Here is a 14,257-nt window from a genome sequence, read left to right on the forward strand (position 1 = left end):
GATCTCAAGTATAAGAGCATACCTTTATACCTCAAAAGATTAGAAAATGAAGAACTAGGCCTATAATCATTTTCCAACATACACACCTAATTCTGCTCAGAAATCTAAATAATAACTCATAGAGATTATCCAATAATTAACTTTTAACTTATTGGCTGTTGTATTTAATTATGTATTATGTTTTTATATATGGAAAAAAGTAAGTTTACCCTTGTGAGTCTGCAAGAAGTTTATTCTTGTATTATTATTTATTAATTACTGTATTATTTTCCATAAGAACAACTGTAAACCTACTTCTGCCCATGCCTGTAGTAAGAATTGTCTGGTCCAGACAAGTTGAGAAATGCATTAAGTACCAGATTATAGTAAACTTGACACAATGAGTATTTCGTTTTTATCATGGAAATAACGGTAATAACTCTCATCTGTGTTTGTGGTTTAATACCTTTAAGAGATAATTTGCAATTTATTTTTTGCACAGATTTGATAAATGACTAACTTTTGGGTTCACTTAATCAAAAATGTTAAAATAAAACATTAGCATTATAATCATCTGAATTCTTTACCAAGACTATCTCTCCTAATCCAAGCTGAGCGCGCCCCAAAGTCTGCCAAGACTCCCACGAATGCGGGTTTCTCTGGACAGCCATCTCTGCAGCATGAACAGCAGGGAACATTTCATGAAGTGACATCAGGACCTATAGTCAAAAGACAGAAACCAAACCTGTCAGTAATATTCAGAAACTAGCAAACCACTAATAGACAACCATGCATAAATAACCCTTTTCATTTTTAAACATCTATTTTTACCCTAGTAAACAGAGTATTTCAGTGGTTTTGACCCTCTCCATTGCCATTCAGGGTCAGAAATTATATTCTTCTTCCTGCTCCTGAAATACTACAAAAATATAGACTAGTCCCTTTCCAATTACTGTGCCCTGCTGTCCATTTGGTTAAAACCATGCAGTCCTACTCCAGCCATGGTTGCCCAGAGCTATCTGACCTCTCAATTCTACTTCTATTTATTCTGCTTACAATGTGGATTTTATGTACCCGAGGTCTTGCTGTTCAACTATGTATATTTAAATTTGTTCAACACTCATCCTGTCCCTAGTGAACTCCCTCTTGCTATAAAAATCAGTTAAATACTCCACAGGCCTCCCCACCACTGGGTTCTTCAAACCACACAAACCATAAAAAATCAGGGACTTCTAGAACCCTCCCCCCAACCTAGGAAAAAGGGCTTGGTTTTATCTATAATCTTTGGGACCATATGCATCTCACAAAATCTGTGACACAACCATCATTATCAGTTGCACATTAATCAACTCATCTCATAGAGTTTACCACAAATCCTGTCTTGAATATGTACAAATTCAAGATTGAAAATGACTTATCCAAAAAAAAAAAAAAAAGAAAAAAGAAAATGACTTATCCAAATGAAGGTCCTCATACCACTATTATTATTTGTTTGTTTGTTTTCTGGATAAACTAAAATCAGAGCTGATAAAGAACATGCCCCCCATCTGAGGTGACCATCAGGAAAGATATCTGTTAGGTGTATAGACAAGGAGGCCCTGGCAAAAATATGTCCAATGCTCTGAGACTTGGAATCTTTTGGATAACTTAATCAAAGCGCTCAGAGGTTTTCTTTATAAACTTTCCCACAAAAATATTAGAAATGTAATTTTAAGTACAAATGTTATTTTTAAACTATTAATAAACTGAGTCTGTTCTGACCTCTGGCTAAGGACTAGTCCATTTGCAGAGAAATATCTTCATCTAGATTCCAATCCATCAGAAGAAACTAAGTAATTGCTAAGTCCACTACAATTAATTTCCGAGGAAAGCAAACACATTTTTTATTTAGGAGACTACCAGTGACTTTTTAAAATGTGTCCATCTGCTTAGTTAGAATGAATAATTAACTGCACTGTGAAGGTAAACAAATTTGTAACTTGATTTGTAAGGAAAAGCCATAAATAATACTGTAATAGTTTGTTGTTTTTTAGTGAAAGAGACAGAGAGAGAGACAAAGGGACAGACAGACAGGAAGGGACAGGGATAAGAAGCATCATTCTTTGTTCTTAGTTGTTCATTGACTGTATTCTCCTATGGGTTTTGAGGGGGTGGGAGGTAGAAGCGGGGACTACAGCTGAGCCAGTAACCTCTTGCTCAAGCCAGCGACCATGGACTCAAGCCAGTGACCTTAGGCTTTAAGCAAGCAACCTTTGGGCTTCAAGCCAGTGACCATGGGGTCATGTCTATGAGACCATACTCAAGCCAGCGACCCCACACTCAAGCCAGGTGAGCCCACACTCAAGCTGGTGACCTCAGGGTTTTGAACCTGGGTTCTCTGCATCCCAGGCTGATGTTCTATATACTGCGCCACTGCCTGGTCAGACTGTAATATTTTTTTTCAAATAAATTGTATTTAAAAAAGAAAACAAAAGGACATGCTGTTTTGGTTCATTGTTGCTTACCAAACAAACACAGTGCAACTTCACAATGCAAGGAAAACCCTCCCCAGTCCTTACCTGGGATTTCATCTCATACAGGGTAGCATCGTTCGGGGTTAACTGCAGCGCCTCATCCCACTTCTGAATTGCCTCTCGGTATCTGTGGTTGTTAAAAGTTACACTTACATCATGTTTCCAGTTAAGTCCTTGAGAGTACATAACCAAATACTAAGGAATCATTGTTTATCCAGAAATACCACTATTCAAAAACCGATGAGAATGACATTACAAAAAGAGGAAAATTTAAGAGATAAAGGAAAGGGACAGCAAAAGAGAAAAAAGCAAAACATCAATAAGAGACATTGAAAATCTTTCTCCTAGATTTTACTTTCTGGGCTGAGCAATCTCCACAAGCATTTCTCTTTCTGTCCTCCACCTCAGGGACTGCATATGCTGTCATTCACTTTCGATGCATTATAAAGAACTTTTCCGAGGCATTTACCAGCCAGTTGCAACGCTGGGCTCGAGACTACAGCAGTGCAGCCGACAGAGATGACAACCTAAAACGTTGCCAGGTGATTTTGTCCAGGTTCTTCACTTTTAAGTTTCCTTGTCTACAAGCTCTGTGAACACAGAGACCATGTCCTGTTCATCACTATAAACGCATGGTAAGTTTATAAGATACAAGTCGGCCCTGGCTGGTTGGCTCAGTGGTAGAGCGTCGGCCAGGCGTGCAGGGGTCCCAGGTTCGATTCCCGGCCAGGGCACACAGGAGAAGCGCCCATCTGCTTCTCCACCCCTCCCCCTCTCCGTCCTCTCTGTCTCTCTCTTCCCCTCCCGCAGCGAGGCTCCATTGGAGCAAAGATGGCCCGGGTGCTGGGGATGGCTCCTTAGCCTCTGCCCCAGGCGCTAGAGTGGCTCTGGTCGTGACAGAGCAACGCGCCGGAGGGGCAGAGCATTGCCCCCTGGTGGGCAGAGCGTACCCCTGGTGGGCGTGCCAGGTGGATCCCGGTGGGGCACATGCGGGAGTCGGTCTGACTGTCTCTCCCCGTTTCCAGCTTCAGAAAAATACAAAAAAATAAAATAAAAAAATAAGATACAAGTCAAATAAATGATAAGCAGTAAGGAGATGGTTATTTCCACCACCACTTTTTCACTGATGTTCTCCTAGTCATGTCTCTCTTTTTTTTTTAACTTTTCTAAATTGATTTTAGAGAGAAAGGAAGTGGGGGAGAGAGAGAGGCAAGAACATTAACCTGCTCCTGTATGTGCCCTGCCTGGGGATCGAACCAGCAACCTCTGCAATCGGGCCAACACATTAACCAACTGACCTGTCCAGCCAGGAAATATCTCTTTTTTGAGATCCACAAGACATACAGTCAGCTAAAATCACCACCTAGATGTCCCCAAAACATCTCAAACTCAGTATGTTCAAAACTCACATTCTTACAGGGTAATTTTTAAACAACTACCCTGGCCAGCAGCTCAGTTGCTTAGAGCACTGTCTTGATATTGTTGGTTGAAGCCCTGGTCAGGGCATATGCAAAAGTCAACCAATGAATGCATAAATAAGTGGTACAACCAATGAATGCATAAATCAGTAAAACCAACCAAAGAATGCATAAATAAGGGAACAAATGAATGCATAAATAAGTGGAAAAAAACAAATATGTCTTTCTCACTTTTCCTTCCTCTCTCTCTAAAAATAAATTTTAAAACTTTCTAAAATTAATAAATAAAAAAAAAATCTAGAGTTGCATTTTGAAGAAATCAATGACAAAATAATGTGTAGTTACATACAATGAGCATTCACTGTAAGAAACCTAATTTCCTGTAGCTTAAGAAAGGCTCAGCCTGACCAGGTGGTGGCGCAGTGGATAGAGCGTCGGACTGGGATGCAGAGGACCCAGGTTCAAGACCCTGAGGTCGCCAGCTTGTGTGAGGGCTCACCTGGTTTGAGGAAAAGCCCACCAGCTTGAACCCAAAGTCGCTGGCTCCAGCAAGGGGTTACTCAGTCTGCTGAAAGCCCGCGGTCAAGGCACATATGAGAAAGCAATCAATGAACAACTAAGATGTTGCAACATGCAATGAAAAACTAATGATTGATGCTTCTCATCTCTCTCCATTCCTGTCTATCTGTCCCTGTCTATCCCTCTCTCTGACTCACTCTCTGTCTCTGTAAAAAATAAATAAATAAATAAAATTTAAAAAAAAAAAAAAAAAAGGCTCAAAAAGAAAAAAAGTATTTCCTAACTGCATGTTTTCTCAAGACAGCCAGATTTAGGGAAAGGGGAATGGATCAGAAAGAGGTTATAGAGATGACATGCTAGATGCAGACTACAGGTCCAGTAAAATATATATATATACTTTAAAAATGAATATTAAAAAATATGCTGTTTTACTCACTGTCATTTATTAAAAGTATGTAAACATAGGATTAGGTTGTCATAAAATCTACTTTCAGTAATTTAAACTACTTACACAAAATAACAAATGAGTCTTTAAAAGTTTCTATTGTAATTTATTACAGACAAGAACAAACAATTCAAGATGGATCAGTTCACCCGGGAAACAGTAGGAAGGAGCTCTGAAATTACATGAAGGTATACACATGCTGAATAAAGGTCATTTTTCAAAGCAAATTAAAACAATGATGTCAACTTGTACCTAGTACAGGACATTTCTTAGTTGTTACTTTATTGAAAGGAACTACCCTATTCTACTCCTTGCTATACTGCACAATGTATTTTCTGAAATAAGTAGAAAGTCACAATTTTAATCTCCCAACTGTACTTCAGTTACAGGGATCACTTAAAACATTTTACCATTTATATTATTCATTCATAACATTAGCATGCACCTAAATGTTACAAAATAAAATTCACCAGAAATTAACTTCAGTATCTAGGAATAATTTGGGTCAAATAAATATATATATATTAGTAAATGGGCAACACCATAATTTCCTGCCTTAGTTTAATTATAAGTATACAATAAAATCACAAAATATAAAAAAAAGACAAAAAATAAATAGCCCCCCCCCCCGCCTTCACCAGGATAAACCCAATCACAGGTCTTTGTGCTTCCTGAAAGAACAATGCTGTGGCCCCTTATCTAAATCATTCTGGTAAATAGCACCTCATGGCCCCAGTTCTTTTTCTTTATAGAACAATTTGAAAGTTTACATTTGTTTCTGTGTTTGGGTAAACCAAAAAGCTCTATGTAGACAATGCGATAGGTATTCTGCAGACCAAGGTACATACAGCTGTAGCACCCAGCAAGATAGCACTTAACACATACCAATAGTTTCTGAAGGAAGAGGGTGGACAGACTCTGTGGATGAATTAGCACAATGTGGAGCAGGCCCTGACAAGAAAACAGCTCCCACTGCCTCCTGCAAAGCTTTCAATTCCACAGCTAGAAATGTAGTCTTAAGAATCCTAATGTATCGCAGCATAGTTGGAGGAACGAGCAATAAAAATAGAGTACAGGGAGATGACGTCAGAGTAATGGTGCGGTAGGAAGCGATACCAATAAATATCCCCCAAAACTCAACAAGATCTTCAACCAGAAACAGAAAAACCTATCCTTGGAGCCTCCAGATATTTCGCAATACACCCGAAGGTATGGTTGAGCAAAAAATTGGCTAAATATATAATCAAACCCCGAAGGAAATAGGGAGTAAGAAATGCTCCGCCCTCCTCACTAACCTAAATAGGGCTGCTTTCACTGGGAACTGAGAATATAGAAACCGAGGTGGGCAAAAGGGGTGAATAGATCCAGGCCGCGGCACAAACGGCCGAACCAGGCTGTGGCACGGAGATCCAAGCCAAGAAAAACTGTGCCTGTGGAAACCCAGTCAATACAAGCTAACAGTCGCGCCAAACCCAGACAAAGAAAGACAAGCGGGGCAGCCATTTTTCCCAATCTCCTGGTCGGCGCGCACAGATAGTGGGCGAGAGATTCCTCCGAGTGCCTCGGAAGTGCGCGCCCGTGTTATCCCACAGAGGGGCAGAATCAGGGGCCTTTGTGTGGGTCAAAAGCGGAATCTCCAGGCTGCCCCAGCGCCCTGAAAAAGCCGTGCAAGGGGAGGGAGCGAGAGCCAATTCCAACGCTGGAACTTATCCGTGCGGGCGGGGGTTTCACTCAGAATGTGAGACTGCCAGCCTGATATCCTGGTCTGCGCACAGATAGTAAGCGAGAGATTCCTCCAAGCGCCCCGGGAGTGGGCGCCTGCCCGTGTTACCGTATAAAGTGGCAGAGCCAGAGGTCTTAGAGTGGGCAGAAGCCCCGCCTGATTATGCTAGCAGCTCTGACTGACTGAGCCTTACCCAGAGCACTGTGCTGAGTGGGAACAGAGTGGGGAGTTGCCAGCTCTTTGAGCCTCTTACTATCCAGGCAGAGGCAGCAGCAACCCCATAGCTGGATTATCAGGCTACTAATTGAGGAAGGAAAGACTAGGAGAGAGGCTCCAGGAACACAGACTCTCTCACTGTCAGAGCCTATAAATGCTAATGAGCCTCGACTGCCAACGAGACTGAAGCACAATACATGATACTGCCATAGAGACTTATCAACTGCAAACCTCTACCTGAGCGTGCCAAAGGGGCAGAACCCGGGGTACAGAGTCACCGACCAGGAAGAGAGGGAGAAAAGACAAAGCAAGAAGATAACCTCTCAAAATCAAGAATAATCCGCAGACTTTATAACCTATCCCATTTTATTATATTTCTTCGTTTGTTTCTCTTATCTTCATTCTTGATTTTTTTTTCCTCCTACAATTTGGTCATTTAACTCTCTGCCGGTCTTACTCTCTCCTCTCCTTGAACTACACTACCCATAAGTGTTACATCTCCCATTATTTTTTCTTTCCTCTCCTTTCTCTCTATGAGGGTTGCATTCCAAAACCCTTAACTCTCTCTCTATCTTCTCTTTTTTCTTCTTTTAGTGGTTCCCTCTTTTTTTCTCTATCTCTTTCTTTTCTCCTTCTGTATTAGTTTCTTCCTCTCTCCTTTACGTCTCCTCTCATTCAAACCTCAATAACGAACAAATTATCTTATCTGGGACTCAAACTTATATTTGTGGCATTTTGGGGGATTTTTACTTCACCTTTTTAACTCACTAGCAGGGCTCCCATCCCTGGCTCTCCATTTTATCTAGTTCTTATTCCACTAAATACAATAGTAACTTTTTAATTTGTCCCCCATTTTCCTGTTTCCCGCTTATTCCTCTCATCATAACTCTGAGTAAACCCAAAAGCAAATCATTTTATTCTTGACCCAAATTTTTTCCTTATTTGCTTTTTGTGGGTCCATACCCCCTTTTTTTTCTTTCTTTTTTTTTTCCCCCTTTATTACTTTTCCCCAATTCAGGCCCTCCATTACAGGAATTGTTTGTTCTATTTAGTACAATAGAAATAACAGTTCACCACAGATTTTCTCAAGAAAGAGGGGAGAGGAGAGGAGAGGAAAAAAGGAGGGGGGGAATAATTTCCTTTGTTTTTAATTTTTATTTTATTTTACTTTTCTTTATTTAATTATTGATTTCTTTAAAAAAAAACAACTCTTTTTTATTAGATTTTTTATTTTTATTTTTTTAACTTTTTATTCTTTATTAAATTTCATTAATGCTATCAACAAAACCACCCCCAGATGCCATTAAAAAAGAGAAAATTGAATATGTATACAAAAGAAAGAGAGGTAACACAGATAGATGAGGAAAAATCTATGGAGAAAAAATTTAATATATTGGAAACCTTGGAGTTAAACGACAGAGAATTTAAAATAGAAATCCTAAAAATACTCAGAGATATACAAGAAAACACAGTAAGGCAATTTAGGGAGCTCAGAAAACAACTCAATGAACACAAAGAATATATGTCCAAGGAAATTGAAACTATAAAAACAAATCAAACAGAGATGAAAAACTCAATTCACGAGCTGAAAAACAAGGTAACAAGCTTAGCTAATAGAACAGGCCAGATAGAAGAGAGGGTTAGTGAAATAGAAGACAAGCAACTTGAGGCACAACAGAAAGAAGAAAGAGACTCAAAAATAAAAAAAAAAATGAGATAGCCCTACAAGAATAATCTGACTCCATCAAAAAGAATAACATAAGAATAATAGGTATATCAGAGGGAGAAGAGAGAGAAAATGGAATGGAGAACATAAACAAATAATTGAGAACTTCCCAAGCCTGTGGAAAGAACTAAAGCCTCAAATTCAAAAAGCAAACAGAACTCCGAGTTTTCTTAACCCCAACAAACCTACTCCAAGGCAAATCATAATGAAATTGGCACAAACCAACAGCAAAGAAAAAATTCTCAAGGCAGCCAGGAAAAAGAAGAATACAACATATAAAGGAAGGCCCATTAGATTATCATCCGATTTCTCAAAAGAAACTCTACAAGCTAGAAGAGAGTGGACCCCAATATTTAAAGTACTGAAAGAGAGGAACTTTCAGCCACGAATACTATACCCATCAAAGCTACCCTTCAAATATGAAGGAGAAATAAAAATATTCACAGATACAGAAAAGATGAGGGAATTTACCATCAGAAAACCCCCACTATAGGAATTACTAAAGGGGATTCTCCAATCAGATACAAAGAACAAAAAAAAACAAAGCCACAAGTAAAAGCTCCAAGAAGAACACAATGAAACCAAATTTAAACTGTGACAACAAAAAGAAAGGGGGGGAGAGGATGAAGATTAACAGTAGCAAAGGACGATGGAGTGCAAAAATACTCACAAAATAGTGCACTACAATGAACAGGGTAGGAACCCTTTTCATTACTTAAAGGTAACCACCATTGAAAAAACCACCACAGAAGCACATGATTTAAAAAAGATAGCAACAGAGGAAAGATGTATGGAATACAACCAAATAAAAACAAAAGATAGAAAGATGAAAGAGAAGGATCAAACAAGACACAAAACTAAGAGAAAGCAATCTATAAAATGGCAATAGAAAACTCACAAGTGTCAATAATTACACTAAATGTAAACGAATTAAACTCACCAATAAAAAGGCATAGAGTCGTCGGCCTAGCGTGCGGAGGACCCGGGTTCGATTCCTGGCCAGGGCACACAGGAGAAGAGCCCATTTGCTTCTCCACCCCTCCGCCACGCTTTTCTCTCTCTCTCTCTTCCCCTCCCGCAGCCAAGGCTCCATTGGAGCAAAGATGGCCCGGGCGCTGGGGATGGCTCTGTGGCCTCTGCCTCAGGCGCTAGAGTGGCTCTGGTTGCAACATGGCGACGCCCAGGATGGGCAGAGCATCGCCCCCTGGTGGGCAGAGCGTCGCTCCATGGTGGGCGTGCCGGGTGCAATCCTGGTCGGGTGCATGCGGGAGTCTGTCTGACTGTCTCTCCCTGTTTCCAGCTTCAGAAAAATGAAAAAAAAAAAAAAAGGCATAGAGTAGCAGAATGGATTAAAAAAGAAAATCCAACTGTATGCTGCCTACAATAAACTCATCTAAGTAACAAGGATAAAAACAAATTCAAAGTGAAAGGCTGGAAAACAATACTCCAAGCAAATAACATCCAAAAAAAAAGCAGGCGTAGCAATACTCATATCTGATAATGCTGATTACAAGACTGCAAAAGTACTCAAAGACAAAAATGGCCATTTCATAATGGCTAAGGGGACACTGAATCAAGAAGACATAACAATTCTTAATATATATGCACCAAACCAAGGAGCACCAAAATATATAAGAAGCTACTTATTGACCTTAAAACAAACACTGACAAAAATACAATCATACTTGGAGACCTCAATACACCGCTGACGGCTCTAGATCGGTCATCCAAACAGAGAATCAACAAAGATATAGTGGCCTTAAACAAAACACTAGAGCACCTGGATATGATAGACATTTACAGGACATTTCATCCCAAAGTGACTGAATATACATTTTTCTCCAGTGTACATGGATCATTCTCAAGAATTGACCATATGTTAGGCCACAAAAACAACATCAGCATATTCAGAAAAATTGAAGTTGTACCAAGCATATTTTCTGATCATAAAGCCTTGAAACTAGAATTCAACGGCAAAAAAGCGGAAAAAAATCCCACAAAAATGTGGAAACTAAACAACATACTTTTAAAAAATGAATGGGTCAAAGAAGAAATAAGTGCAGAGATCAAAAGATATATACAGACTAATGAAAATGATAATACGACATATCAGAATCTATGGGATGCAGCAAAAGCAATGATAAGAGGGAAGTTCATATCACTTCAGGCATATATGAACAAACAAGAGACAGCCCAAGTGAACCACTTAACTTCCCACCTTAAGGAACTAGAAAAAAAAGAACAAAAACAACCCAAAACTAGCTGAAGAAAGGAGATAATAAAAATCAGAGCAGAAATAAATGAAATAGAGAACAGTAAAACTATAGAAAAAATTAATAGAACAAAGAGCTGGTTCTTTGAAAAGATCAATAAAATTGACAAACCCTTGGCAAGACTTACCAAGGAAAAAAGAGAAAGAACTCATATAAACAAAATCCAAAATGAAAGAGGAGAAATCACCACGGACACCGTAGATATACAAAGAATTATTGTAGAATACTATGAAAAACTTTATGCCACTAAATTCAACAATCTAGAAGAAATGGATAAATTCCTAGAACAATACAACCTTCCTAGACTGAGTCAAGAAGAAGCAGAAAGCCTAAACAAACCTATTAGTAGAGAAGAAACAGAAAAAACCATTAAAAACCTCCCCAAAAATAAAAGTCCAGGACCTGACGGCTATACCAGCGAATTTTATCAAACATTCAAAGAAGACTTGGTTCCTATTCTACTCAAAGTCTTCCAAAAAATTGAAGAAGAAGCAATACTTCCAAACACATTTTATGAGGCCAACATAACCCTCATACCAAAACCAGGCAAGGATGGCACAAAAAAAGAAAACTACAGACCAATATCTCTAATGAATACAGATGCTAAAATACTAAACAAAATACTAGGAAATCGAATACAACAACATATTAAAAAAATAATACATCACGATCAAGTGGGATTCATCCCAGAATCTCAAGGATGGTTCAACATACGTAAAACGGTTAACATAATACACCATATCAACAAAACAAAGAACAAAAACCACATGATCTTATCAATAGACGCAGAAAAAGCTTTCGATAAAATACAACACAATTTTATGTTTAAGACTCTCAACAAAATGGGTATAGAAGGAAAATATCTCAACATGATAAAGGCCATATATGATAAACCATCAGCTAACATCATATTAAATGGCACTAAACTGAAGGCTTTCCCCCTTAAATCAGTAACAAGACAGGGTTGTCCACTCTCTCCACTCTTATTTAATGTGGTACTAGAGGTTCTAGCCACAGCAATCAGATAAGACAAAGAAATAAAAGGCATTCATATCGGAAAAGAAGTAGTAAAGGTATCACTTTTTGCAGATGATACGATCCTATACATCGAAAACCCCAAAGAATCCACAAAAAGACTACTAGAAACAATAAGCCAATACAGTAAGTTCGCAGGATACAAAATTAACATACAGGCCCTGGCCGGTTGGTTCAGCGGTAGAGCGTCGGCCTGGCATGCAGGGGACCCGGGTTCGATTCCCGGCCAGGGCACATAGGAGAAGAGCCCATCTGCTTCTCCACCCCCGCCCCCTCCTTCCTCTCTGTTTCTCTCTTCCCCTCCCGCAGCCAAGGCTCCATTGGAGCAAAGATGGCCCGGGCGCTGGGGATGGCTCCTTGGCCTCTGCCCCAGGCGCTGCAGTGGCTCTGGTCATGGCAGAGCGACACCCTGGAGGGGCAGAGCATCGCCCCCTGGTGGGCAGAGCGTCTCCCCTGTTGGGCGTGCCGGGTGGATCCCGGTCGTGCGCATGCAGGAGTCTGTCTGACTGTCTCTCCCCGTTTCCAGCTTCAGAAAAATACAAAAAAAAAAAAAAAAAATTAACATACAGAAGTCAATAGCCTTTCTATATGCCAACAATGAAACATTTGAGAACGAACTCAAAAGAATAATCCCCTTCACGATTGCAACAACAACAACAAAAAATACCTAGGAATAAACATAACAAAGAATGTAAAGGACTTATATAATAAAAACTATAAACCATTTTTAAAGGAAATCGAAAAAGATATAAGATGGAAGAATATTCCTTGTTCTTGGTTAGGAAGAATAAATATAATCAAGATGGCCATATTACCCAAAGCAATATACAAATTTAATGCAATTCCCATCAAAATTCCAATGACATTTTTTAAAGAAATGGAGCAAAAAATCATCAGATTTATATGGAACTATAAAAAACCCCAAATAGCCAAAGCAGTCCTAAAGAAAAAGAATGAAGCTGGGGCATTACAATACCTGACTTCAAACTATATTATAGGGCCATGACAATCAAAACAGCATGGTATTGGCAGAAAAATAGACACTCAGACCAATGGAACAGAATAGAAAACCCAGAAATAAAACCACATATATATAGTCAAATAATTTTTGATAAAGGGGCCAACAACACACAATGGAGAAAAGAAAGCCTCTTCAATAAATGGTGCTGGGAAAACTGGAAAGCCACATGCAAAAGAATGAAACTGGACTACAGTTTGTCCCCCTGTACTAAAATTAACTCAAAATGGATCAAAGATCTAAACATAAGACCTGAAACAATAAAGTACATAGAAGAAGACATAGGTACTAAACTCATGGACCTGGGTTTTAAAGAGCATTTTATGAATTTGACTCCACAGGCAAGAGAAGTGAAGGCAAAAATTAATGAATGGGACTACATCAGACTAAGAAGTTTTTGCTCAGCAAGAGAACTGATAACAAAATAAACAGACAGCCAACTAAATGGGAAATGATATTTTCAAACAACAGCTCAGATAAAGGCCTAATATCCAAAATATACAAAGAACTCATAAAATTCAACAACAAACAAACAAACAATCCAATAAAAAAATGGGAAGAGGACATGAACAGACACTTCTCCCAGGAAGAAATACAAATGGCCAACAGATATGTGAAAAGATGGTCATCTTCTTTAGTTATTAGAGAAATGCAAATCAAAACTGCAATGAGATACCACCTCCACACCTGTTAGATTAGCTATTATTAGCAAGACAGGTAATAGCAAATGTTGGAGAGGCTGTGGAGAAAAAGGAACCCTCATTCACTGTTGGTGGGAATGTAAAGTAGTACAACCATTATGGAAGAAAGTATGGTGGTTCCTCAAAAAACTGAAAATAGAACTACCGTATGACCCAGCAATCCCTCTACTGGGTATATACCCCAAAAACTCAGAAACATTGATATGTAAAGACACATGCAGCCCCATGTTCATTGCAGCATTGTTCACAGTGGCCAGGACATGGAATCAACCAAAAAGCCCATCAATAGATGACTGGATAAAGAAGATGTGGCACATATACACTATGGAATACTACTCAGCCATAAGAAATGATAACATCGGATCATTTACAGCAAAATGGTGGGATCTTGATAACATTATACGAAGTGAAATAAGTAAATCAGAAAAAACCAGGAACTGCATTATTCCATACATAGATGGGACATAAAAGTGAAAGAGACATTGAAAAGAGTGTGGTGGTTACAGGGGGAGGGGGGAGAGGGAGAGGGAAAGGAGGAGGGGGAGGGGCACAAAGAAAACTAGACAGAAGGTGACAGAGGAAAATCTGACTTTGGGTGATGGGTATGCAACATAATTGAACGACAAGATAACCTGGACATGTTATCTTTGAATATATGTATCCTGATTTATTGATGTCACCCCATTAAAAA

General features: G+C 39.2%; 1 protein-coding gene across 1 annotated transcript in view; it reads right to left on the reverse strand.

Annotated features, from left to right (window-relative positions):
• Nucleotides 1-14,257, reverse strand: part of TTC33 (tetratricopeptide repeat domain 33) — a 44,321-nt gene that overhangs the window by 5,762 nt on the left and 24,302 nt on the right. Inside the window, exons 3-4 of the mRNA XM_066240265.1 lie at nucleotides 2,538-2,619; nucleotides 567-698 (exon numbers count right to left, since the gene is read on the reverse strand). Coding sequence (XP_066096362.1) covers nucleotides 567-698; nucleotides 2,538-2,619 — 214 coding nt within the window. The remainder of the gene's footprint in view (nucleotides 1-566; nucleotides 699-2,537; nucleotides 2,620-14,257) is intronic.

This window comes from Saccopteryx bilineata, chromosome 1 (assembly GCF_036850765.1).
Source record: "Saccopteryx bilineata isolate mSacBil1 chromosome 1, mSacBil1_pri_phased_curated, whole genome shotgun sequence".
Lineage (NCBI taxonomy): Eukaryota > Metazoa > Chordata > Mammalia > Chiroptera > Emballonuridae > Saccopteryx > Saccopteryx bilineata.